A 27,461-nucleotide genomic window follows, 5' to 3' on the forward strand; every position below is an offset into this window, starting at 1 on the left:
CAGGGAATGGTTTATTCTGGCTAAACAGAAATATTTAGAACATGAAGGACATTCCTGACAAGATTATGTTTTTTAGTATGAAATGGATTTGGATTTTAAATTCTTTTGCTGTTTTAAATGTTGATGTTTAGAATCGCGGTTGGATTTGTGAAGCAGCTGCAGTGCTGAGGGTATCCTGAGTTTGCAGCTGGCTAATGAGAAATGATGTTGAATTGGACAATACCAATTACTGAGCTTATTAGTCTTAGCAATAGTAAGTCTGTCTTAGTAAGAAAAGAAAATATGTCTAGAACAATACAGAATGACAAGGCAATTGTGACAACAGGTGATAAGACTGAAAAAATGAGTGAAACACCAAGCTTGTCAAAAATCTGCATTGTTTGATTCAATCAAAGGAACATTGACTCAGACATTTTTTCCAAAAATGACAGGAATGAAATATGCTTGAAAAGCAAATTTTTGTATCAGGGTTCATCATTGAAAGGCTTCATTTGAGATTTAAAAGTTTATTCCCTATAAAAGTAACACCTGCTAAAACACTGCAGGGTAAAAGAACCTTTTCTCTATGTACCCATTCTGCTTTCATAACACTTCTGATTTATATATTTAGTTTAATGCACTAAACATTGAGATTCATTTTTTGTAAACTACTACCAAAGCTGGAGTAATTTGTAATTTCTGTAAAATGCCATGATTAGCAAAAGGATGGGTTTGGGGAAGAAAGCATGGTTTCAACTTGAATAAGCTGGTTTAAATCACCAATAGCTCTCCTGATAATACTCTGTGTAGCTCCAAAGATAAGCTAACACTTTAAGGTACAAATGTTTTTATTTTAACTAGAATTTTGTTGACTAATTCCATAGTATTACAGCTTGTATTAGTGTACATCTGCCAGAAATACTTAGATCATGACATTGATCTTAAAAGTTTCCTCTCATTTATTTACTTGAAGTTGTGTGAAGAGGTGAGAGGTCTCATGGTGCAGCAGAAATGAGAGAGTCCAGGGATGGTGGTTGTTGCCCAGCAAATGCTGTGTGTTCTTCTCAATGTTTGACTGTTAGACTGAACAGTATTTAAACAGAATTCCAAGCCCAGCTGTGACACCAGAGGACGTTTCAAATCTTCTCCTTCTTTTTTTTCTGTTATTCTTTTTTTATTTTTTTGTAGATCTTGTTCTATTCCTTTCCTTTTTCTCCAAAGGATGTCTGGTTAGTTTTGTGTTAGCTGGAGGAAAGTCTCAGGCATTTGGCTGTGTGTGACATGAGAGGCAGATGCTGCCCAGTGCCATCTCACCCATGGTCCCACTGCTGGGGGAGCAGGCACCCAGGGGACATCAGGGCTGGGATGTCCAGGGGGGCCCAGTGGAATTAACAGGGCAAGAGCCAAGGGAAAGGATGTGCAGAAATATATCCGGGCTGAAAGCTTGGAAGTTGGAAGCTTTACAACTTGGAAATTGAGAATAAGCCCAGCCTGTCACAGAAATATCCAAAGTAATATGATGAGGCTGAGTAAAACTTGTCCAGTCATCTTTTGGTGCTGATAAAATAAAAGTGTCTGCTGTTTTTTAACCAGGCTTGCCAAAATGGTTGATCCTCTGAATCTGTTAGTATTGAAGAGATTTGGACAATGCCCCTAAAACCATGTTTTAACTTAGTCAGCCCTGAAGTGCTCAGGCAGTGGATGCTCATTGCAGGTCTGGTCCAGCTGAAGCAGTGTATTTATTCTGTTTTCCTCAGTGTGTATAAAAATGGGAGGGTTTAATTGCAGCTGTGCTTTAAAATATTTATACTTCCTTAAAAATGTTCAGGTATGGTCTTGATGTCCAGATCTTGGGGTTTGGACAGACCATTGCACAGAAATGTTTCTGTTTTGGGTATGTTTGATGACAACAAGTTTTATCTCAGTGATGAATTAATATTGCTGACTCCCTGATGTGGCCTGGGGGTACACCAGACATGAGCTAATGCACCTCCTCCCCTCCCAGAGCCCCTGTGCCTGCCTGCAGGGCATCTTGTAGGTACAGCAGAGGTCTAGGGTGGATCAGAAATACAAATATCAGAAATAGAAATATCCCATCCAGTTCTGTGCAGGATGCAGCAATTCCACTGAAGTCAGCAAAGGTAGTCCAGATTTTCACTGATACAAGTGGAAACAGAAACATCTTCCATTGAATTAAAACACTGTCCAGCTGCTTGGAAACATTTATTAACTTTACATTTTGCAGAGACTGTATATAAACCTGGTTTATGTCTTTCCTAAGTGGCAGTTCGTGTAAACACAGCATCGTGGCACAGCATGAAACATGTGAGAATTCCCCTTGGAAGTGGAGGGGAGAGGTTATTATAATCAGCCTAATTCACATTAAAGTGTTTGAAGTGTCACACTTGCTGCAGTGCTGAAATCTTGGCACACCTGGTGCAGGGAAGCACCCAAAGCTTGTGGATGGATTATGGAAATGTTCCTCCCTCAGTTTTGCTCAGCCTGGAGGGTGTTTTCTTTTCTCACCCCCATGGCAGTTGTACAGTACAAATAACAATAAAAGCACCATATTCTCTACATCTTGCTAGAATTAAGTTTTCTCACGTTTCAATGAAGTAGGAGAACAAATTTAAATTTTGGCTGAGCAGAACAACTTTTCATGTTCCATGAGCTTTAAAGTGGAGATGTCTCCTCCTCATTTACATCAGCAGGAAAGAGTTGCCAGTTGGTATTTTTCTGTTTAGGAATGGTGTTGCTGAGTTTGGAGGTTTGAGACCAGAGAGCTGCTGCTGGAATTCCTCCTCTGTGGCTGATTCCTCAGTGACCATCCCTACACTGACACAGACAGACTTTCAAAAGCCCTATGAGTGTAATTTTTCACAGTGTTAGTTGAATTTACAAGTCCTGAAGGTATTATACTTCTTTAGTTTTATCATCTTTTGGCAGTATTTGAAGTTGGTTTTAGTTTGGTAGGGTTTTTTTGTAGGGACTTTTTGTTGTTGTTGGTTGGTTGGTTGGGTTTTGTGGGGTTTTTGATTGTTAGGTTTTTGTTTGTTTGTTTTGAGATTGGGGTTTTTGGGTTGGTTGGTTGGTATTTTAAAGGGGAAGATGATGTTTATTATAATGAAATTGGCTGTGTAGCTAAAATACTTCATCCAATATTTGGAAGATCACTGCTTGCTGCTCTTTTCCTGAATTCAAATTAGAAGTGGCTTGGTTCTACTGGATATGATGTGAGTAACCATCACAGCATAAATATCTATCTTTTATAGATGAATTGGCCTTTTTTTCAAGAGGCTCATAATTTTTCATCCATTTTTTCCTTAAACAAAAGCTGCCTTTTTCTCTTTTGAATCTCAAAACAATTTTTCTGGGGCAGAATAACACATATGTAAAAAATTGCTGTTCGTAAGTGTCTCAGCCTGGATAAATATTTAAACATTTGCAGCTTGCCTGCATGCATGCTGCTGATGGAATGGTTTTCTGAATCAGATTAAAAGATAATTTCTGAGATTTTGCTGATTTTGGAACTCGGACTTCATTACTGTTGTACATGGATCCTTCTGGTTCTATGATTTGTTTTTGTGTAGGATCAGCTTGTGAAGTGATGCAGTTTTGAAAAGGACAGTGATGCCAATTTCCAAAAAGAGGTTATAGTAAATATTTACTAAGAAGTAGGAATATTTTTTGTTGATACACCGATTTTACTTAATACAAAGCTAAGTTGGGTAAAGCCCCATGGGGAAATGTGATTTTACTCTTTTTGATCTTTTGTTGTGCTGCCGTTGCACTTTGGTTTCAAAGCTGTAGTTGTTTGTCACCATGATAAAAAAGTAGCACACACAAAGTTCTTGTTTCTAATTCTGGGGAATTTGGAGGAAATTATCTAAGCTTTTATCTAACTTCTGTGAAGGAATGACAGGGAAATAATTACTATGAAATATTTTTAACCACAGTATTTCTAAGCTACATTGTTATTGTGCTTTTTTGTGTTACGCTACCTTTTCTCAGAATTTGTAGTTCAGAGACCTGAAACCTCATTTAAATCTTAATCATTTTTAGCAGGATGTGTGAGACAAACAAGGGTGTTTATGCTGAGTGACCCATGGAGCTCTCAAAGATATAAATCACAAGAGCTGCTTAGTAGATCCTTCCCAGCTGCTGCTACAACCATGTTTCAGTATAACAAAAACTGCTGTTCTGTTTTCCAATTTAAAAATTACATTAAGTACAATTGTAGCATCTGCTTCCTCCACTGATTTTCAGCTTCTTGGCAAAGGGAAAATCAACATTTTCTTTTCTGATTCAGTTGGTTTCCTTTAAACAGTTATTAGTAGTTTTTCTTTGATGTTACAGCAAGACTCTTTAATTTATTGATGGTAGATTCTGAGGGTCATATAGTAAATATCTGCTGTCTTTTTGGTGTGAATATTTCAGCAGGACAGGATAAGAAGATGATGTTAAAAAAGAATGTAAAAAATCTTTTTCATATGTGTAGTGCAATTGGATTCCTCTTAATTCTTTGAACATTTTAGCTGCACTTTGCTTATTATCAGATTCATATTGTTTGCTAAAATCCACTTTTTAGAGATGATTTCTTAAAAAATTAATTTAATATTAGTGGAGAGAATAATTCCATTGGTTTGAGGATAATTAGAATGGTCTGATTATAGGGATGTACAGGTACATGAGGCTCAGGCAGGCCCTCCAGAGGTGCCTGCCTGAAGCAGTGAGTTTAGAAGCCCTCTGGAGCTCCTCTGTATTAATTCGAGATTCTGCCAGAGACCTTGCAGGGGTTCAGCTGCCCCAGGGCAGAAATTCTCCCTTGTGGAGAGGGCTGCTTGTTATTTATCTCCAATTTGGGGTGACCCTGGCCTCTAATCCTCGTTATTGTTGATTTTATGTTGTCCCAGTGCAGCGTGGGTGCCCTCACACCAGCCTCTGCTTGAAGGATCTGAAGCTGTTCCTTACTTTCTTTCTTATTCCTGAATTTTTTCAGGATATTTGAACGTGCTGGCTAGATTGAATGACTGTCTGAGCAGTAACTGCTCCAAAGGAGGGATGGGAAATGCCAAGTTCAGGCAGAATTTGCTGCAGGAATGGGTGTCAGGAGTGATGCACACCCAGGGCCCAGACCCAGAGGTGCAGTGTGACTTCAGGCTGCCCATGCTGGGGGGGTCTGGGGGTTACAGTCAGCCACAAATTAATGAAATGTTGGTCATGTTTCTGGCTGGGAAGCAGGGGAAGAACCTACAAAATCAAATCCCACTCATAAAACCATCAACAAATTATTAGGGAGGCTGAAACAGAATGCAGTGAGGAGTGGAAAGCTTTGTAGTGCTCTCAGCTCTGGTTTGTCTCCTACAGATTGATGGGCACATAATTTCTATCTCTGCAAATGCTCAGGGTTGGTTGAGGTCTTTCCAGTGTTCTGCACTGTTGAAAAACAAACTCTTGCAAGAGGCCTCTGGGTTCTGGACATGTATTGTGTCCCTTTCATTATCACAAATGTAGGTCTGTGTAAAAGCTGTTGCTGAGGTGATGGGGTTTTTTTTTACTCTCAGTATGTATTTCATTGTGAGAAAGTGATGGTGGGGTAAAAGATTAGAGACAGTGTGCAGAATGCCAAGACCCTGAGATCTTAAATTTTCCCCCTGTAAATCTGCTGTTACAGTTTCTGCACCAGCAGTGACATTTCTTTTTCTAAAATACATTTTTATTTTGTTTTTTCCTTGTTCTCCCTTTCACAGTTTTGAAGGGTTACAGAACTCAAATCAAACACTCTCAAGGCACTGGAATGCATTTGGTGCTTTGATACTCCCCAAAGACTTGTGATATGATGGAAGACATGAGGGAGAGATTTAGAGTAAAGTTTGCTTTGATTTCCTAAAGAAAACATTCTACTGTCGCAGCTGTTAATCAGATAATCAGAATCTGCAGTTTAAGATCTGATCTAAGTTTTCTCTTTCTGTCTTCTCTAAAGGGTAAAAGTCTATAGAGGGAGGAAAAACGCAAAAGAAATAGAATTTGTATTGGAATAAATACAGTGAGTTTGCATGAATATTTAATATTTCTCCTGTTCATTAGCACACAGCTGAACTTCTCAAATTCAGGAGTGATCTCCTTCCCTGCAGTTTGATGCTTGTTTGTAAGGTGCTTGTATTTCTTTCATTTAACTGAGGGTCATGTGTCCCCCATTTCCAAGTTGCATAAAACTTTTATAGCATGAGCTTTTATTTGAAAAAGAGAATCAATGAGCATTAGTATGAAGGATATGTTACGCTCTCTGATAATCCTGAACACTCAGATGTATTTCATGTTTCTCCCTTCAAATACCTGCATTTTAACGTTTGCTGAAGCTGAGATTTGCCAGGAGGTTTGCTCACATTTCAGCTGAACATTAGTTCTGGGAGCTGGTATGTAGAAAAGTTTCATGTGTTGCATTTTATGAGAATGTGTTTTCCTCTTTGCTAGCACATTTTAGGGAAGTTTGTTAATTGTGGACATACCATCATACACTTTAAGAGCAGAATAGTTTTATTTTTTAGCTAAACATCATGTAGGGAGATACTTCTGTGGTCTTTATTGTCATCTATTAAATGCTATCTAATAAGTCACAAATATGAAAGACCAATTCATTTTTCATCTTGTGAAAATTCTAAATGTCCACAAGTCAAATGGAAAGGGGTTTTTTTTGACTTATTTTACATCAGCATTGGTCAGTGTTTTTTCTTAGCAGATTTCTTGTCTGTTCTAATTACAATTTAGGTCCTGCCAATGTGATTTTAAGCAGATTGTTTTCTTTCTTTTGTAGTAAAACCTCAGCACAAACAGCAAGCCAAGAAGGCAACCTCTTGGTGCAGAATGCTTTATTTTACTGGATGGAGTCATTCTTCCATTGTAAATACTTGACTCTTTAAATACTGGAAAATCTCCAACAATTAGAGAAACTTTTTGCAAAGACCACTTACAGTAGCTTACAGACCCCCCAAAAAAGCTGTAAGACATGCTAAAATCATACAGGCTGTTTCCTTTGCATGCAGCTATTGTTTTGGCTTCAGCAGTAGGTTAATTCGTCATCATTAATAGGGAAAAGCTCTAAAAATGTCTAGAAGAATGGTGCTTGCTCTTGGGCATTCAGCTACAAAACAGAGATATTCAGCAGTATGGTCGGCCCTCAATTATCCCACACAATGGGGCTGGCAGGAGCTGGCTCACAAAAAGCAAAGCCACAGCCAATTCAATCCATAGGAGTTGGACTAGAAACCCAAAGTTAATATATTTACTCATAGCAAGTTTGTAAACAGTTTTGCTTTCAGCAGCAAATTTTAAGAAAATCTAATAACACAGGTAAAGAATGGCCTGATGTATGCAGTCTTTACCCAGCATTTCATCCTTTGTGGGGCTCTGCTGTTGCCAGAGATGTCAGGAGGAGGCGATGCCCTGCTGATACACACCCTGGTTTTCATTCCACATGATGTTTTCACTGCAGAGACATGGTATGAAAATTTTATTTAACGTAGGGAATGGTATTTGTAAAAAATTCATATTTTGATATAATGGTCACATAGCTGTAAAGAGGACTGTTGTATTTTTCTGAAAGTCAATGGCCTGGTGAAAAGCACTAGAAGTGCAATAAACTGTGAGGAGCCAGGGAGGTTGTGGCAGCAGTTCAGCCAAATTCAGCTTTTCTCCCCCAGCGTTCCTCCCGTTACTGTGCCCTTTGCATTAAGAGACAGCATCATCTCACAGCTCCTCTCACTGCCTCTGCTCCGTGTTTCCTGCAAGCTGTGAGACATTCCAGCCTTCATCCAGGCTTCAGATCCAGAGGAAATCACAGGGAGCTGTAGGTCATAAATTTTCCAGGAGCAGGAATACCTTCTCAGAGGTGCTGAATGCTCTCTGCATTCGCTGGCATTAGCAGTTCTCAGGGCTCTCTTACTCTTTTTGATTAGTTTTGTTGTTTAGTAGAGGTTGGGATTGTGAAGGCTACCTATCACTGATTTTCAGCCAGGTCTGCACCAGAATTACTGTGCATACACCAGATTTTCTGTACAGAGAGGCAAGGTATGGCTTATTTCAATAATCTCCTTTTTGCTGTGCTGGATTCCAGCTTCTTTAGAGAAGGATTTTCAGCTGCTCCCGAAGCTTGCAGTGATGAGGTGACACAGGCAGTTATTTGTACAGGCTAGGAAAGGGTGCAGCAGTTCAGGACAATATAAACTAACTGCATGGAATCCATACCACACCAGCTGTTCAGGTTCCTAAAAGCTTAATAAAGCTCATTGTAGTTATTTTCTTTCGAAAAATCTTTGCCCTGTGCTTTTTTGAAGTAGGAAGAGTCTTTTTTTCCTCTTCCCTACCTTCTATATCTCTTCTCTCACACTAACACACACACACAGACCTGATTCTGGATGTAAACCTGGCACAAGGTTTAGTAACCTTTAATTACCTTCAGTAACAAGGTCCTGGAACTTTCATTGCTGAATTACTGCACAGGAATTTTACCACAGCATTGCTTCAAGGGGAGGAATGATGCCCTTCAGTCCACGGTCTGCCTACAGCTCACAGAATCCCTGTGGGCCTCCCCATGGGATTTGTTTTCTTTTCTTTTTCACCTTCTGGTGTGTCAGTGTATGCCCCTGGATATTAGCAAGCTTCATTTATCTCAACAGAGGAGATTGTGTCTAATCCTTGATTTATGTGGATATAACTTTGAAAAATGCTGTAGCATTAAGTAGACTTAATTATGTGGTGTATTTTGGGGAATTGGCTCATTTCTTTGGGAAGCAGTTTGGGGCTGTGATTATATCTGCTCCTTTTGGGAAATGCCTGCTTTCCCCTGTGTGTCCTGCATGGCACGATGATATCAGATGTGATAAGGTTGTTTCACCATCTGCATGTCTGCTTTTGTCACACTGCTGTTAGACATTGATTTGCTGCTTCAGGAAAGAGAACTTTCCTTGAGAGCTTACTGTAAACACACAAATGCCTTTCCCTGTGTTGGAACTGAAATTTTGCACTGAATGCTGACATGATCTGCAGTGAGCATCAGTGGGAATCAGAGTTCCATGTGCTGTTGACAGCTTTGAAACACAACAACAGAAGTCACTTTATCAACTCTTTGTATTCTTTAGATTTATTTTCAGAGAATCTGTGTAACAGTTGGATGTAATTCCATAGCCAAACAGTGAACAAGAACAAACCAGTTCAAATTACTTGCTACTTGATCCTTGGAATAAACCCAGATAGTTATAAAAATTCTAAATAATTTAGTAAATAAGATGCTGAAATAGGGATTTGTGCCCATCATCTGGAGATGGATTCCAGTTGGGTTATGACAACACTGTTCTTCAGGAATTCTAAACCTGAGTAGACTTATACCTTCATCTTCTGGTTTTTAACATGAAATATTCATATATTTATTTTTTTTACAGCATACAGTGTACTGTAATTAATAACATGTATTATTAATAAGCATTAATCTTTCCAGCTGTGTGTAAAAAGTTCACAGGTCCAACCTGCTCTCAGAATACTGAATTAATTCCACAAGGAGGTCTGGAAACCCACTGGTGTTCCAAGGTGACACAAGACATTTGTTAAGCACAGTTGGAGAATATTTCCAAGAAAACTAAACATAGTTCATGGCACCATCATTCAAATTCTGCTTTTGATTGATTTTCAAGTTAAGACTAGCCTGTGCCCTTTGTTTCTCTCGTTCCAGTCCATGCAATCTAAAAGATTGATGGATAAAATCTGGAGTGTCAGTCTCACAAAGTGAGAAGTTGCAGTTTTTGTCACAGAATAAGGCAATTTGACCATTTTTTAACACCTTGGCAAGAATTTATGACAAGAATACACAAAAAAAGAAATACAGAGGAAACTTTCCCATCAGACTAAACCAAGGTGAAATATAGAATTTCCAAAGTGCGGAAGGTTGAGGTTATTTTTTTTTCTTTTCTCTTGAAGATAAAATTTCAAAAGCTCTGGAAGGTGGTTTTCAGAAGTTTGGCAGATGCCTCAGTGTTTCAGAACAGTTGTTAGGAGTTAGTGTTTTTCCTGGCCACTTCTCCTCCCATCAGAGTGGGTATTCAGAGGATGCAGTTTTATGTTACAGCTGGACTCATTAACTGTGGGCAGTGACCAAAAAGGGAGGGCTTGTTTTCCTCTCCAGAGCCTTTCCTTCCCTCTCCAGTGTGTCAGTGGTATTGCTACTCTGACCCCACAGTGAACTGATTCAGAGAACTAAGGCTGCAGAAAACTAACACTAAAAGCAAGGAAAATAATGGCTTTTTACTGATGTAGTGCTCTGATCCATCCTGGGGTCAGGCGAGTGCCAGTGCTGTGACTGGGGTGTGCAGCCAGAGGCAGGATGAGTGGGAGAGCTCTTCAATTAATGTAAATGTGGTGTAAATGTAGATTTCTAGCAGTTTTATCAGGTTAAAGATTATTTCTGGATTATCTCTACTCCTGCTGAAAGTGAGGGTTTTGTTCTCTCTGCTTGGTGCTCTGTTTTCCTACATCCTCCTCTGGGGTAGCACCTCTGATTTATGGTTTGTTGGATCAGGAGATCCAGCTGAAGACTAAGCTAACAACAACAACAAAGAGAATTTCAGCCTCACAGAAGTTATTCTTACATAGGAAGGGACAAGGTGGTGTGAATTTGTCTTTTGTGACAGCGGCACAAATAAATTTCCTAAAGTTAGTTTTGATGTTGCACTGTGAGTATTCATGTAGAAAAAGTTGATTTGCCAATTCATTGACTCTCAGCTGCTGTGCCGTGCAGATTTAAAGACTTTCTTGAAGGAGAAGATCCTGAAATCACGTGTGGCATCATCAGTCTCTGTTTTGTGATTCTTCTGTGGTATTTCTCCTGACATGGACAGTGAGCCATAGGACACTGCTGGGTTTAGGAGAGACATCAGTGTGTGCAGTGTGTGATGTTCTGCTGCAGAATCAGCATCTCAGCACCTGTGTTCACATAAGTGGTTTTTGGGTGCTTTCTCTCAAGTGTTTCAATCTCTTCTGTCTGGTTTCACTGAAGCACCCGTGTCAGTGGAACACAAGTTATCTCGGGTGGTTGGCATGGGCGCTCTTGGCACGTGAGCACAGCTAATTGCATGGAGCTCCATCTCTGAGGTGAAGTGCATTTCTGTTCTCTCAGGGACCTGACAGCCCTGAGGAAATGGCATTCCTGCCTCTCCAGACACATTTCACAAGTACCAATGGGCTCAGGACTCTCTTTTGAAGTTTTTGTTTCTTTCAGAAACGAGATTCAATGCAATGCCCTCTGGCCTGGCTTTTCTCCTTGCTGCTGTTTTCTTTTGGGATTACTGTTTGGTCATTGTTTGGTTCAGGCCATTCTCAATTGCCCTTGTAATTAATGTGGAGCTAATAACCATGTACTGAGTAATCACACTGCTCTGCTTTTCTGGGATTGTTTTGACTCTTTCAGCTCCCACTGACTCTTTAGGGGAGATTTTTACATTTAACACCTCTGAACTAGAGTATTTCAGCTCTGGGTAACCTGCTGATGTGCTAAAACACATCAGGTGATAGGATTGCTCTGACTAAATATGAGTGCCTAGAACTGAAGTGTCTGGATGAAAATGAGTGACCCCAGGATCCCTTTAGGGACAGGGAAGTTCTGTCACTGTGCTCTGGAGCTGGCATGCTGTGTGCTTCACCCTGAAGTGGATGCCTGTGTTTGGGCAGATGCCCATAAGAAAAGTGGGAGTAGGTCATCTGTCAAATTTTGATTCAATTTCTAATTTAATTAATTTGGACAATGGATTTAAGTGCCTTTGTTTGGTTTTAAATCCATGTTTATCTGTGAAAATGGAAGTTACCAGGCATAAGAGTTTGGGGAGCTCCCTCAGGCTGACATCAAGAGGAACACCTTTAAAATGTAGATGCTGAGATGCATCATGTCATGAGTGACAAATACACTCTCATGCTCTTAGTTTAAGAACAGGAATATTAATATTACCACTGTAACATGCAATGAAATTGTCATCTTACAGGACCAGCATTGTCATTTGACTGACAGGAGTTGTGGAGTTGGTTTCTTCTGCCCTCATGACCCAGGGTGTGCTCTGCAGTTTCTCTGTCACTGCTGGAAGCAGGCACAAGCTCCTGCCTTCCCTTTGCACGCTGTGTTTGACAAGTTCAGTCTCCCCTTTGCCTGGATACTTAATCTTGTGCTAAAAGAAAGAACCAGTTTACCTCCTGTAATCCACGTTCTGGCTTATTTCACAGTTGTATTTACAACAAGTTTGTTTAAAGCTTCAAAGACCCATTTGTATAGTTCTTGGCTGTCACAAATGACGAGATGAACTTAAGAGTTACTCCCTTTTCTCTACTTAAAGCTCTTCCTTTCCAATAACCTTTTATCATAGGTACCCCTGGGTAGCAAATCCACAGTGCTCAGGTAATGTTTAAACAAATTGCATTTTACTTGTCCAAGCTTGATTAGGATTTAAGTGTCTTTGGCAGAAATAAGAGATCAATGAAAGTTCATACTTAATATATGTATAAGGAATATAAAATGGAAAAAAAATCAATGCTCAGCAACTGTAGGGTTCAGTTTAAGAACCTGAACTTGCCATGATTCTTCTCAATTACTTCACTTCCATATCACATCTCCATTATTGATAACGTCCCAACTCCAATATCATACTCTAAATTTGGAAAAATGTTTTAAGAACTCTGCACATGTTGCAGCTTGGAAGAGAAGAGAAGCTTATGGAATATGAAGCAGGAACCAGACTCATCTTTTGGGCTGTGGCACGTGGGAGATTCTGGTACACACTGCACTTCCAGCACCAAACACCTGCTGAATTTCCAGCACTTGCTCCTCTCAGTGCTTGAAATTTTTGGAGGTTATGCACAATAATTTCAGGTGAATGTGTAAAGTCCACTTTGTTCCTCAGCAGCTGCTGGGTTTGACATTTTGTTAACTGGCTGGATTTTTTTAACTCTTTCCTAGGTGTTCACCTCCCATGGGCCTACTGTGATCATGCCAACCTGGTTCTGTTCCCGGGAATGGTTTTTCCATGTGGGAAGATTTGATGAGGGTGGAAAGGTGAGTGGTACAGGTGATCTGTGGTCCAGGAACCATCCCTTGGTTTAACAGCATCTGAAGACCCTCTAGCTGTTATTAAGGAACAAAAGGGAAGGGATGTAGATGAAAACTGAGCTCTAGAAAAACCCAGGTTTTAAAAAAAACAGTCTCCAACCAACTAAAGTTGTTTGGGAATAACCATGGTGATGGAAGGATGACCTGAGATCAACATTGTAATATATCTGTTAGATATGTCAGGAAACCTGGAAAAATCAAAGGTTTCAGACATGCCAGCTCCTCTTAGGTCCCTGGAATAGATGCTAAAAACAGGTGAGGCCATAGTTTTGTTATGAACTATCCCTGCAAGGTGAGGTGGGTTCCTGAAAGAGGCTGGGGGGGGAAGAAAGGTACAGAATGGCAGAGTGATAAAAGTACATTCACCTAAGGGGCACGATTTAATCCCTGAGAGGAAAAAAGAAGTAAAATCCTAACACTAAAACTCAGTTATCCACCTGCTTCGTGTCCTCTTGGCAATCTTAGTTCTTGTGCTTGTTCTGGCAAGGTTTTAAGTAGCTTCTCCTCAAGGATCAGGGCTGAGAGTTACAAATTAAATCCCTGTGGTCTCAGAAGTGTTCTTTCCCTCACAGGTGTTCTTTGTCTTTAGGAATGTCCTGTATGAATTCAATTTGATTGCTTTAAGCTCATCAGCATGTTTATGGAATAAAATCCATGGATCTCTGTTAGCAGTATTAATTGTGGCAGTTGAAATATGTTGACAAATAGATCTAACTTAAGCACATTTGGATCCATTTTTTGTGTGGTTTGGTTCTGAGAGGTTTTGCTTCCAGTGGTTTTGGTGAGATTTTAGGGCTAAATGGTTCTGATTTTTTTTTAGCTTTCATTTGTTAGCACTCTAAAAAATCTGCTAAGGCTATTTCCTATTTTATTATTTAAACTGCAACATATGAAGATTATTATTTTTATAGCTTTTAAATGAAGCCCTTCAGTGCCATGCAGTGTGTGTATATATATGCATGTGTATGTATGTATGAGGATATACAAATATTATTCTTTGGGCTGCCAAAAAATTATAATTATAAGGAGACAGCAGACAGAGAACTGAATTGTTTAGAGCAGTGAAAAGATTTGCTCTTAATTACATGGTGGGAGAGTGAAAGAGCTGGGAATGGTGCCTGGCTCCCAATACAATCCACATTTGCTGACCCATGCTCTTTATTTCTTTTTATTATTATTTCTTATCATTGTATTTTCGCTCTCTGAAGGATGTTTGACTTCTTGAGCGTTGTTAGTAAGCTCCAGAAAGAAAGCAAGCAAGTTAAAGCAGCAGCAACAATAGAACAGCAAGCCTAATGATAAAGTTCAAGAGGTTAGGTTAAATAGACTATTGTTCTGTGCTTTTGCTTTTCATTTTGGTTTCTTTTCTCCTTGTTTTGTTTTTATGAGTTGGGTTTTTTCTGGTTTGTTCTCTCTGTGTAATTGTGTAGGAACTATGCCACTGGTTATTCAGCTGTAATACACTGACAATCTTAATCCTGATGATTTTCCAGCCACAATGCATGATATGTCCTTCTAGTTTTAAGAATTACCAGTGATAAGTTGAACATATTGTTTGTCCCTATTGTGAAGTGTCCAACATGTCCAAGCTCAGCCTCTGGCTGATGCAGAGGATCTTCAGAAAAATACCCTATGAGCAGAACAGATCTGAACAAAGCAGTGAAGTCAAACCTTTGTCTTCTGTGGGCTTAGAGGACACAAAATCAAGTCTTAAATCTTGAGCATTTAGTGTTACAAAGTATTTAGCATTGCTCTAACTCGTTCATTTTCATTTGAAAAGAATCCCTTTAAAGCCAAGACAGTTTTTCTCTGTATCAGCAGCTGAGAAGGGTCTCATCCCTGTGTGCATGTTCTGACCTGAGCCAGGGTCTGTGTTAATCTGATCACTTCCATCTCCATTTTTGAGTTAGTGTTTATTAATGAGACTTGCAAGTGTCGTATTGCTGGAGGTAAACACAGGAACAGGCCAACAAATCTCCATCTTTTGCTCCGTTTGCTGAACTGTTTCTTGCCAAAAAGCTGCATTTCTCATTTGAAATTAAATCCAAACACCTGTTCTTCATATTTCAGTGCTTAGGAAAAAATGGGGAATAATTCTTCCATGGGAGAAATTGTGATGTGATGTTTATGGTAACAGAGTGGGAGGACTGATAAAATACAAATAGATGTGCTATGGTGTAATCCTTTTTTAATTCCAGGTAGATATGTGTGTCTCTCTCCAGCCTTTCGGGCTTTAGGTGAAACAGGTTTTTTCCTTTTTTTTTTTTTTTTTAATGAAGTTCTTTCTGATCAAGGTCTGCAGTTGTTGGAAGTGTGTTCCTTTTAGGTCCAAACAAAGCAGTATCTTCATAAATGGTCTCTAAGAACCTGACAGGTTTGTTTTATATATTAATTAATTAAAATGATAGAGGCTTTATTTATGCAATCTCTGATAAATGATAATTAAAGCAGGAATACTGAAAAGATTTTAGCAAGTTCTGATGGTTTTCTGAGACTGAGATAATACAATGGAAGTGGTCACAAGCCTATAAAGTAACATTTCAAATAGTATCCCCTGCTGGAAGAACAGTCACATGATGAACCATATTTTTGACTTACTTTTTTTAGGAAACTGAAAGAAAATAATCTTTTAAGCAATTTTGGATAAAGAGTGCAGTACTTCCTTATTGAAAGCAGTAGCAGCACTTAACTAAACCCTTCAGAATTCCCATTTGACACTTAATGTGGGACAATACCATGGGTGGCTTTGCTGCTGGAGTTTTTGGTGTCCCCTAATAAGTAGCACCATTGTTAAAAAGTAATAACCATGTCCAAAAACATCACAAAAAATTGTGCTGAGGAAAAAAAAAATGCCCATGTTCTGGTCTAATGTGAAAAGCAGATTTTGAAGCTGTGTCATCTGCTGAAGGGGGAACTCCCCAATTGTGTGCAGTGGGAGATGAGGTGCCTGTTATTAGTGAAGAAAGGTTATTTTTTCATGTGTCTGGCAGAAATGCTGAGTACAAGGAGAGCTGAATAAATGAGCATTGCTACCCTGCAGGCTCCACTCCATGCAAGGGTGGAAAATTGCAGCCTTGGCTCTCTCCAGGCAGAATTCCTCTCAACATCACAACGTTTACGTGCCAAACTTGTCCCTTTCTCTAGAATTTTACCACAACTTGGTTCCAAATTTCCTGTCACCCCTGTGTTTATCCTTCCTTTTTAAGTGTATGAAAACTGAAAACGGAGTGACAGCCCTCAAGTTCTGAGCTAATCTCAAAGTGTAAACAGGGGGAAATTATTCTTAATGAGCCCCAGATGGAATCGTGCATTGTAAACCACCAGCCTTTCTGAATACAAAGTGTGCCTCCAAACAAAGTGTCTGGAGCTCAGTTTCATTCTATTTTTGTGATAAAAGGTCACAAAAAACGCAGACTGAGGAGGTGTCAAAATATCCTTTTGAGCACAGGAGACTGTAGGCCATGGTGTAAAGCTCTGAGGTAAATGTAGCTGTTAGGCACTCACTGATGCAATTTTCCATGTTTCCCTGCCAGAGCACACAAATGTCATTCTCTTCAGAAAGGCAAGTGGTTACAGTAATGCTAAAAGGCTAAGTAGGAATTTGGTTTTTTGGAACATGAATTAAAATATTGTAAGTCTGTCAAATAACCTATCAAGATACTTTGGGGGAAATTGGATAAAATACAGGCGCTGCTGGGGTTTTGTTTGTTTGTTTTTGGCTTGTTATAGTTAAGGCTGAACAGAGATCAATGTTTGATCTAAAAAGCAGAGAAAAAATGGTGAAACCAGTTATTAAGTACACTTTATAAGCTATTTGAACATTCACCTCATACCCCATGTCTAATTATATTTTCTGCTGGTCTGTTATTAAATATCATTTACAATTTACCACCTCCCTTCCATTTGACTTCCTCATCATCTTTGTTTAACTGCATTTCTCTGTGCCAAGACATTTGGATGAAAGAAATCTTTTGGAGTGTCCTTTAACCTGTTATTTTCCAAACAATGAAATAAAACCCAGTGGCCTCCAGGTCCTATAATCAAGGCAAAAATGATGGAAAGGCATGATTTGGATGAGAGCCAAGAAATGAAGTGACAGATCTGCAGAAAGGGAGACTTAAGAATATCTTGGGTAATCCTGTTGAAAAGCTATTAATAGCTATTTAATTCTTTCCATTCACCAATTTTAGGCTTCTCTGAGGAATTAAAGCAATTTTTTCTGTCCAGCAGTTACCCTGATGGTGCTGACTGGTTTACACAGTGTGTGCCAAGTTACAGCCCAGTTTTCCTTGATGGAAAGGGAGAGACCAAGCTTTTCCAAACCTGAAGGCCTTTTTCCCTTGTGGACTGATGAACTTCTCCTGTCTTGTTTGTCACTGCTGTTTATTCTAAGTGTGTGTATTCATGGAATAATGGTAGATAGCCCATTTTCACCAGTCAGACTGCTCTGCACAGGCTAAATCTCCACTGGTTGGGCTCACAAGGATCTGCCACCTCTGGCAGAGTGCCCGTGAGCTGGGAGGGGGCAGGGGCTCAAATGTGACTGAGGCAAGGCTGAGTGGAGATGGATGAGGAAGCTGGAACAGATTGATTCTGTGACAGAATCACTCTCATCTATTTGGTTTAGCAGTGAAAGGCAGCTTTTATATTGTGTTTATGCCTCCACAGCCCCATGGTGGTTTCTGTCCAAGGGATTAAATGAAAGTGCTGCTGTTGGTCATCCCAGGGCAGGTGTTAATGGTTACAGCATTGCACAGGGCATCACTGGCATTAAAACTCCTCCAGAAATTGCTGATCCTCCCTGTGAGGCTCCTCACCATTCCTGATGGTGAAGGTGCAAGAGTTGTAGCCAGAGTTGCTTGTTGGGAGATGTTTGAAGCTCTTTGGAAAATGTTGAGGTCGCTGCAGTCAGAACAGCAAGCAGTGAGTGAGAAGATGCCAAGAGAAGGATAACAGATAATGGAGTTTGGTCCTGGAACAAGGAGTTACTTTCACTCAAGTTAGGGTTCTGCTTGACACCCCATGTTGTATAAAAAATCAGTCCCCTCATCTGTACAGCCAGCAGTACCTGCCCAAAATCCTGGCTCAACAGAAACCCTTCCCCTGTTCAGTGGGAATGTGCTAAAAGTGAGTTGTGATTTTGCATTTGGCTGGTTGGAGCAGAGCAGGGGCAGACTGTGCTTTTCTCTGGGAGCTGTAATTTATCCCTTTTTGCAGCAGAGGATGTGGGGTTGGTTTTTGCCTATAATGTGGAAAATTCTGCATGTAGTCCAGTAACATGTAAACTGTGCAATTTAATTGTATTTATTATTGCTGAAAGCTATTGATGTGGTAGCCTATTGCTGAAATGCCGGGTTAGTAATTGATACTTTTAGCTGTGGATATTAATTTTCAAAAAATACATTAAAATATCCCTTTTAGTGGTTAAACAGCTTTTTCTTTCAAAGCTGTGTTGTTCCACAAAGATTCCTGGTGTTTAAAATGCCATCTGGATCCAATAACAGATCTCAACTGGGAAGGAACTCTTGTATTGCAGCAAGCTTACACGCTCAAGAGCCATAGGAAGTCCCATCCCTGCAGGATCCATAACACAGTCAACATCTTTCCTCTGAAAAATGCGTGGCAGAGCTGCTCCTTTGTAATGTGAGAGGCCACTGCTGAGCAGTACAAGGCACCTGCTCCTTCCTAGGGCTGAGTGCACTTTATTCCAGAGAATTTCTGCCAGTTAAAGGAAAGTAAAAGAGCCCTTGGAACCAAACAGTGTTTTGAAAGATCCTTTTACTTCTGCAGTAACTCTTTTTAAATATACATATTAACGGTTGTCTTGAATAAAGTGAATGCTTATCCAAAAGAGAAGGGATTGCTGAGATGTTTGTGATATAATCATAGATCTGAATCCAAATCTGACTCCTGCAGCAAGCTGATATCTGCTGCACTTGTGTCCTGAGACACGGTCAAGTGTGTGACCGGAAAAGAGAGAAAGGTTTAAACTTTTCTGCTGGCTCAGTATTTCCCCTAAAGTTCACAATAAGGAAAATATAGAAAGGGCTACAAGATAAATGGAAAGAAATTGAGTTTGTGGGGTTTTTTGTATTCTTGGTGACTGTGGTTGCTGGCTGCCACTCCAGCTTCTCCCAGATTTCTTTTGTGGCTTTCAAAGTAGGTTCACATAAAGCACAAATTGTATGAAGTTGTCTAAAACTTTTCTTCTTCATTGCAGCTCTTAAACCAGAAGTCAGGCAAATGTCTACAACCAATAGCTGCAGATGAGCTGCCCTTAGTGAGCAGCCAGAGCAGAATCCAATTAATTCAGAATGTGGGAGTGTGGCCCAAATCAGTGTCACACATGAATCGGAGTGGGGGGTGGTTTATGCATTCATATGCCACAAAATGGAGTTCAGTGCTCTGAGCCATATAATTGTCTTTCTGACCCTGCATCACTTGCATGAAGATTCTCTGATTTTTAAGTGAGAAGTGTTGAAATGATTGTGAAATCCTTCATTTTTCCTAGAGCCTGCTAGATCCAAAATTGCAGGAGCTTTTATCCTGTAGTGTTTTCAGCAGCAGTGGGTGCAATCCTGTAAGGATGAATGTACCATGGAAGGAAGTTTCAAGAAAAGAAAATATTTTGAAATGTTGCCTCATTCTGAGGTTGCCTTTATTGCAGTTTTTATTGAAGTCTGTCATTATGGGGCCTGAGTCACCTTTCCTAAGTAGAGACCAGTATTTGTATGACAGCCAGAGAAAGGAGGAGAATTCCAGTAAAATGAGAAAGAACCACTCTCAAGTCACTGATCCTTTTCAGTACAAACTATTTGGTTACATGGAACTTTAGGCTGCACAAACTGTTTAGCAGCTGGATTTCTTTTTCTTTTGGATTCACCTGCACCAAGCTGGAGACCCCTGTCAGAATGAGATGATGTTGATTTTCCCCCCTCTGCCCTTGCAGTCAGCTGCATTTCATTTTTATATCATTCTGTGGCATTACCTGCATTTATTTCATGACCCATTAGAGACGTTTATTGGGACATACACAAATAATATTAATAATATAGAGTCAGAGATGGGCTTGGGTTGGAAGGGAACTTAAAGATCTTGTTTCACCTCCAAAACACCTTCTAGTAAACCAGGTTGCTCCTGGCCTTGGACACTTCCAGGAATGGAGAGTCCACACCCTCCCTGGACAACAGAAAAATTCTATTTAAACTGTATTTATGAATAACAATTCTGTCGAACCATATCCATTTGGCAGAAAAAAATAAAACCTCTTCAGATGTACCTGAATACTGATGCAATAACTGTTTTCTGTCGCAGGGTGTCCCAGAGGATTTGTTGTTTTTCTATGAACATCTCCAGAAGGGTGGTGGAGTCCTCCGAGTGAACCAATGCCTCCTGCTGTACCGGTACCATCCCCAGGCTGCCACTCACTCTGTCCTGGAGTAAGCTGTGCTTTTTAGGAGGGTTGAAAAGTTGATTTTATCTTGGATCATAGGCAGCAACAATGGTGAAATTGCATTGAGGTTTTTAATTAGGATTTTGAATATGTAATATGCAAGGGTTTCGTTCTCATGGGTTTTGCCATAATGTAAAAAGTATTTTTGAAATGTTAAGGCTTAATTTCAAAATCAACTGCCTCAATATTTAAAAAGTAAACAGAAACTTGTAATACCAACAAAAACGGTCTTTAAAAAAAAAAACAATGAAAAAACCCCAAACCTTTAATCTGATAATGTGCTGTCTTTACATATATTATTTTCTTATTTTAAAGGGTCTAAACCACCTAAATCAGATAATGAGGTTTGAAAATTCCCTGAGGATGTTTAGGAGTAATTATCACAGGTGCTTCCTTGTAAACTGCCTTAGTTACCTGCTGCCTTTCCTGGGCTGCTCAGCCCCTAAAGATGGTTTTAAATTGCTGATTTCTCTACATGCTGCAAGCTAAGCCAAAGCTGCTCCTTTCTCTTATGCATTGGCATTAATAAAAAATTACATGAGTTGTACTGTCCTTGAGGAATCCCATGCCAGAATCACAGTGGTAATTAAGTAAACTGTTTTCTTGCTGATTAATAAGTACACTTTTCAGTCAGTCCTGTTTTTATGGCTTTGTAAAACTGAACATTCCTGTGTACTTTTTTGCTGTCCATCCCTGTATTGTTGTGTTGCTGTACATAGTGTAAAAGAAATGTAGTGTAAATGTAAAACAGGTAAGTCCCATAAATAGCACACTCATGGTTAATGTCACCACAGATCTTTATAAACACATACAAATGTGCATATCATAAAATCATCTAACTGTGGAAAGGTCATTCAAGCAAATAGTACATGTGATTTTAATTTTGCAAACAAGCATCAGATAAATTATTTTCCTTTTTATTCATGTTGAAATGTAAGGATTTTTTTTTTCCTCTTTTACTTTTGGCAGTTAGTGACCAACTTTTCAGCCACGCATTGTGGGATGCTAAGAACTCTTGGAAGCCTTTTGCCTCTATCTGTGGGAAAGCATCTAGTTCTTGGAAATTAATTTGTTTTGAATTTACGGCAAGCTGTTGCTTATTCAGATCTCCAAAGTTGTGTGGCACAAGCCCCCTGAGTTACAGCATCCAGGGGGAATGTGGAAATGCTGTGAGCTGTTTCAGATGTGCGGGGTGTGTGTCCAAATTGGCGCTTTTCTTGTCTCATTCTAAGAAATCAGGCGAGCTGCTCTTCCTCTTGGCTGCCTGCTGGTACTACTGGGGATGATGTTTGGTGTGATTTCCAAACAGGAGGTTGTGCAACAGCTCCAGCTCCTGGCTCATTCCCTTGTTTGTTGCCCAAGTTGTGAAGGGTTGCCCGGTGTTTGTGTCTGAAGTTTTGCATGTTGAGCAAAAAGAGATTAATGGACTCATCACAGAGGTTTCAGTTTACAATTTAAATTGGGTCTTGCCTAATTTGCCTCTTGGTCATTCCACCTGATTTAATGCATGTTCTGGCTTTTCTGGAAGCCTTTTTCTTTATATGGCGTGTTTTGTTGAGCAGTTTTCTGGAGTGTTTTGCTTTTAATCATTGGCCCAAATCATCTTTTAATTCTAAGTTAGCCAAACCTGGATTTGGAAGTAGTAACTCACCAGCCAAACTAATATCTTGTCTGAAATCAAAACTATATTTGTAGGAAAGTTGATTTTTTTTTAAGTGCAATATAGGCCTAGTTTCAGTGTTAAAAACCATAGCAGAACATTTTTATACAAAGGTGCATTATTCATTCTTTTCAAAGACAACAGTTACTCATAGCCTGTGATGGTTTCAGTTTATGTGGGTGTCCTTCAGAACCTTCCAGGGGGAAAGAAGCCTTGCTGCATTTTCAGACTTCCTAAAATATATGTAAAACTGCTTGGCAAGTGACATTCAGTTCTTCTGTTTTTTAGTTTGTATGTATAATTGTAAACATTCATATGCTTTAGGTCATTTCCTATGATTAGTATCCTTCTGGAACAAATAACTGGAGCTGAGAATATCTGTGAAGCAGGAAACTAAATCTCATTTGCCTTCTCCCTTACCCTGGAGGCATCAGTCTGCATTATTAAATGTTTTGGGTGCGTGACAGAATCTGCATGAAGTTCAGTGTCTGTATTTAGATGTCATTAGCTGCATGCAGAAATATGAATGTTCTCATTGTCATTTCATCCAAAGTCTGTGATGGATACCTGCTAGATTTTGAGAAATTTCTCTTCAGCTAGGAATTCCACGTTCCATATCTCTTGGATCTCACTTTATTTGCTGTTGTATCCCAGGGCTGTGTGTACTCAGTGCTGCACGGCCACATTAAATTCATGTGAGACCATATCAGAGCTGGCTTTAGAGTGAGGAATACTGGAGTGAGAAAGTCTAATGTATAATAAAAAACATTTTAAAATTCAGAGATTTTTATCTTGCCAAAGGGGAGAGAAAGGAACTGTATATACAACAATACCTCACTGCGAGATGAAAGGGAGCTTGGAGTGAGGTGAGCAATAAAAAATTGCACTTGTCTTTAGGTAGTGCTGCTCATGAAGACAGGTGGTTGGGGCATGCTGGTAATCCTTGGAGCAGTTCACAAGTTTTTAGTCAAGACAAATTTAATACATGTGGAGAAAAAGGTTTGTACCTTCTGTCTGAGATCCGGGCAATTCCCTTTTGCACAGAAAAGGTGAAGTGCACCCTCAGTAATTGCAGGTCCCCTGTGCTATCCCAGTCTGATGTTGCTCTGCAGAAATAAGCAGAATTACATAATCCATTGAAAACATCTGGTTTCAGGCACTGGAAGCTTCCAGTGTCATCTGAGCGAAGAGGAACAGGCATTAGTGTGAAACACACATTTGGCTGTTTCAGAGGTGCTCTGAGGCCAGGTCTTGGATCTGTGGTGAGCACAGGAATGCCTCCTTCATTTCCTGCACAAACACGGCCAAAAATAGGCAGGAGAGAGGAATAGCCTAACATATTCCTGTAGAGCTGAAATTAAGATGAGGTCAACTGCATTTTTATCTTCTATGCTTGCATTTGGCACTTCAATTAAACATGGAAACTAATGACCTCATTAGATTCTTGAAAAGTAAATGCCATTAACATTGATAGTCTCTGTGTCTCTTAATAAGCCTTTCATGAAAAATAGGCCACAATGCAAACCATGCCTCAGCTAATGACCCGTGACCTGAAGATGAACTCAGACATTAATAGAACCTATTAACAGTGTAAATGTAATAACTCAGTGGGACGATATAGTCCAGCAATTAATAAGTTCACATGAAGTTCAAGAGAACAACAACAGCAAAAAAAATCAGTTTATTCGCCAGTATGACCAAGGTTCAGACACAATTTATTTCTGAATTTCCTGTGGATGGTAAGGCCCTTGAATTCTGAATGCAACACTGGCTGTAAGGGATCTGGTTTTCAGCTCTCACTGTGATTCCAAAGCTCTCTGTTCCCCCATCTCTGGTTTATCGATCAGGTGAGGTTCACCTATCATACAGAGCTCTCTTACCCTGCCATCAATAAAGGGTTCCTGGAAGAGGCTGCTCGCTGGGGCAGCTGCTCTTCCTGCCTGGTGTTACCTGAGCACTGTGCTGGGCCAGCACAGGGAGAAAAGGTCAGACTGATGGATCTAGAGGATTTCTGTGCATGGCAATCGATGCCTAAAATTCCAGTACTGTTCAGGAGATGGGGCTTGTATTTCTGCATTTCTCAAGTACTTGTACATCTGTCTTTGCTCTGTGGATTCACTTATGTGGCCTCACTGGGGGATGGAGGGGAAAGGCAGTGCACCAATATGGCGAGGTTTGACTGAGCTCAGACATTAAATCATGTTGCTTTTATTGTCACATTATCTTTCATTTCAAAATAGGAGTAGAGCAGATGTTTCTTGACTCCTGTATTCAGTCAGTAGGTCACCACAGAATTTTAACAGAGCTCCATTGTTGCATTATTTGGGTGGATGGTCTGGTAATAACTACTTGGGGCTGAGGAACACCCGGCGTAGTCATTCTCACCCTCTGCATGAATACCCTCGTTTCACTCCTGCAGAATTTTGGCTCCTCTTCTTCCTCCCAGGCTCCATAACTGATGAGCATTGAGGGGACATGGCAAGTGAGATCTTAGGAAAATTGTGTAAGCCTCAAGAATGACATTTCCAGCAGAAATGCTTCTAAAATTTCATTTACAAAGTTGTGACAACAAAATGAAAGGAATGGGGAAAATGATGTATTTCAAGATTTAGGGTCAAGAAAGAGAATTAGGACATGGGAACAAATTTGTGCAGTTAGAAGAATTTTGTCCCACCTTGTGGCTGAGAAAATCTTGTGAACTGAATACAGGCTGGGACATGGTACTAAAGGCTGCTGCAAATTGCTTACTCTAATCTTTTCTGAGATGGGTAGGAAAAGCTGTCTTGATTTGGGGTGATGCAGAGCAATAATACCTCCTGGGTTTTGCTGGTGGCTGTGAAATATGTAATAATGCATAATCTGAAAATAGCTGTGAGAATCCTCTCTGAGTAGTGGTTTGTACAACTTCTAGATCGTTTCAGGCATTTTCTTTAATTACCCTTTGCACGTTGCTACAGCTCCTGTCTGGTGCACCTGCACTGGCTCGTGAAGGATGGGAAAATGGCATTCCCTTATCCCTCGAGGCAGGAATCCCAGTTATCTATTCTGGAAACATCAAAAAAAAAATGTGGCAAATTAGGTGAACCGGAAACCTGAAGGGAATAACCGAAACTGTCTCCTTTGACACCTGTAAGCTCCTCCTGCCTGTGGGATTGTTTGTGCAGAGTGAGTTCTCACAAAGGTGAAGCCTGGGAGGGTCACTAAATCTCAGTCACAAATTCTCCCCTCAGCTCTGTGTTTATCTGATATCTCATCTTGCACTGTGGAAAGTATTTCAGGGTTAACTCAAGACTTGAAAGTGTTTGATATAAGTTAATTTTTTCATTGAAAATACACAATGTGGAGGTGTGAGCTTCAAATGCTTTTCTGTGGGCATTGTCATGAGGATGCCTCATAGTGATGTAAGCAAAAAATCCCAACTGCTGGGTATGTTATCTTTGTTTTTACAACCCACAGTACGTATTTAAGAAAGTTTTTATTGGTGTTAAATGAAGCTGTCTGACAATGTTCTTGTGGTTGAACAACAACCCAATTCATTTGGAGTTTAATACCTTTCATACCTTTTATTTCAGAGTGCACTTCTCTCACAAGCTTTCCCCACTTGCTTTTCCAGGATAACACTGATAGGTGAGATGAGTCAATAAATCTGCTTCAGTCTGAAATCTCCACGGGTGATTAACAACACTGAGATTTGGTCCGATTGAATTTTACCTCAGTAGGTAAAATCATGGCACAGAAGCTCTCATGGCCTAGCCAGCAACCAGGAACTGTCTGGAACCAATACTGCTGTGTTGGGACATCCATCTCCATGAAAATAAAAACATCTTTTATAAGCCTGGAGATTGACTGTAGTGTTTGCATTGCACCTAGAAATTAGTCAGAAGTTCCTTTCGTGCTGTCTAAGGCTGCCTGGTTTTTCACTTTGGCTTTCTTAATGTTGCAAACTCAAGTGGAAAAGCAACTTGCTAGTGTCACTCAAGCCAACAGAACAGATTCTGAAGTTCCTTTGGAATGTAATACGGTGTTATCCTTCTGAAGTCACATTTCAAAGGAAAATCACTTTTAAAACCTTTCCATTTATGTGCAAAGCAATAATCTTCCTTTGTAGAAGCGTGCAGGAGCTCTAAAATGTCTAGTAAAGTGATCCTGGAAAAATACTTGACCTTCATATTTTGTTCCTTAGACTTTCCTTCTGGGGATACACTATACTCTCATGAACATGGAAAAAAGCAAGTGTCAAAGGCTGCCAGCAGCAGTTAAAGCTCTGCAGCAGGAATGCATCTTGTGGTTGCATTAGAAGAGATTTTTGATCAAATCCAAGAATTTCTTTTTCTCCATTAGTTGAAGTGCTGGTGCAGAGCCATCATCCTTGAAACTGTGGGGAAATTTTATTGGTGCACGAGGTCTTTTCCAAGTTATCACACCAGGATCAGTGATGAAGTGCTGAGCAGGATCTGGCTGTGCTGAAGTGAACTGGGGTCACTGGGTCCTGTGAGGGTTGTGTGGTCTTCAGAACATAACTTGGGGCTGTGAAGAAATGATGCAAATAAGCAAATGGAAAACCTCATCTGAAGATTGCCTTCAATAAGGAGACACCACTAGGGGTTCATCAGAATTTCCTGGGAAAGAAAGCTACAGCTCAAGGTGCCTTGTTCAAGAGATGGAGTTAGGAAGATTCATTTGAAATTGAAGAAATCAATTTATTCTCTCTAAGAAACTGTTTAAGAAGTCTGAGGTGGGTTCCTAGTTAATGAATATAAATGAATGCTGGAAATACAGCAAATGTTTTTAACAGCAGGCAGTCTTCTTTAATCCATGATAAATGCTGTAGTCTTAAATATTACATTATAGGGTAGAAAACACACCCTCAAACAGGAAAAAAAAAGCTGTAGTTGTCCAAGTGGATTTGCCAGCTGGGAGAAATAGACCATGAACAAACTGCTTTCCTTGACACTGTTTTCTCTTTCTGAGAACCTGTCCTGAACTCATGAAGATGTCAGCAGATCTTCAGGATCTGTGGCTGTTGGATGGTTCCAGAGCCATGGGATTTGTCATTTGGTATTAGTGTCACCCTTGTTTACTTCAACCACTTGGCTTAATTTTGTTGTGGAAGTTATCCCAAAGATGAAGACTGAAAGGTGTAATTGCACACAAGCATCTGCCAGTTTGCTTTTTTTCCTAAAACATATTTTAGAAAGTTCGATGGGGCATACTGATTTGTAGAAGAAAAA

The 27,461-nt window shown here is 39.9% G+C and overlaps 1 protein-coding gene across 4 annotated transcripts in view; it reads left to right on the top strand.

The window, feature by feature from the left end:
- Nucleotides 1–27,461, top strand: part of B3GNTL1 (UDP-GlcNAc:betaGal beta-1,3-N-acetylglucosaminyltransferase like 1) — a 97,131-nt gene that overhangs the window by 54,222 nt on the left and 15,448 nt on the right. For all 4 annotated transcript variants that reach the window (XM_063408887.1, XM_063408889.1, XM_063408890.1 and 1 more), the window contains 2 exons: nucleotides 12,968–13,063; nucleotides 20,432–20,556. In XM_063408887.1, coding sequence (XP_063264957.1) covers nucleotides 12,968–13,063; nucleotides 20,432–20,556 — 221 coding nt within the window. The remainder of the gene's footprint in view (nucleotides 1–12,967; nucleotides 13,064–20,431; nucleotides 20,557–27,461) is intronic.

Source organism: Prinia subflava, chromosome 12 (assembly GCF_021018805.1).
Source record: "Prinia subflava isolate CZ2003 ecotype Zambia chromosome 12, Cam_Psub_1.2, whole genome shotgun sequence".
NCBI lineage: Eukaryota > Metazoa > Chordata > Aves > Passeriformes > Cisticolidae > Prinia > Prinia subflava.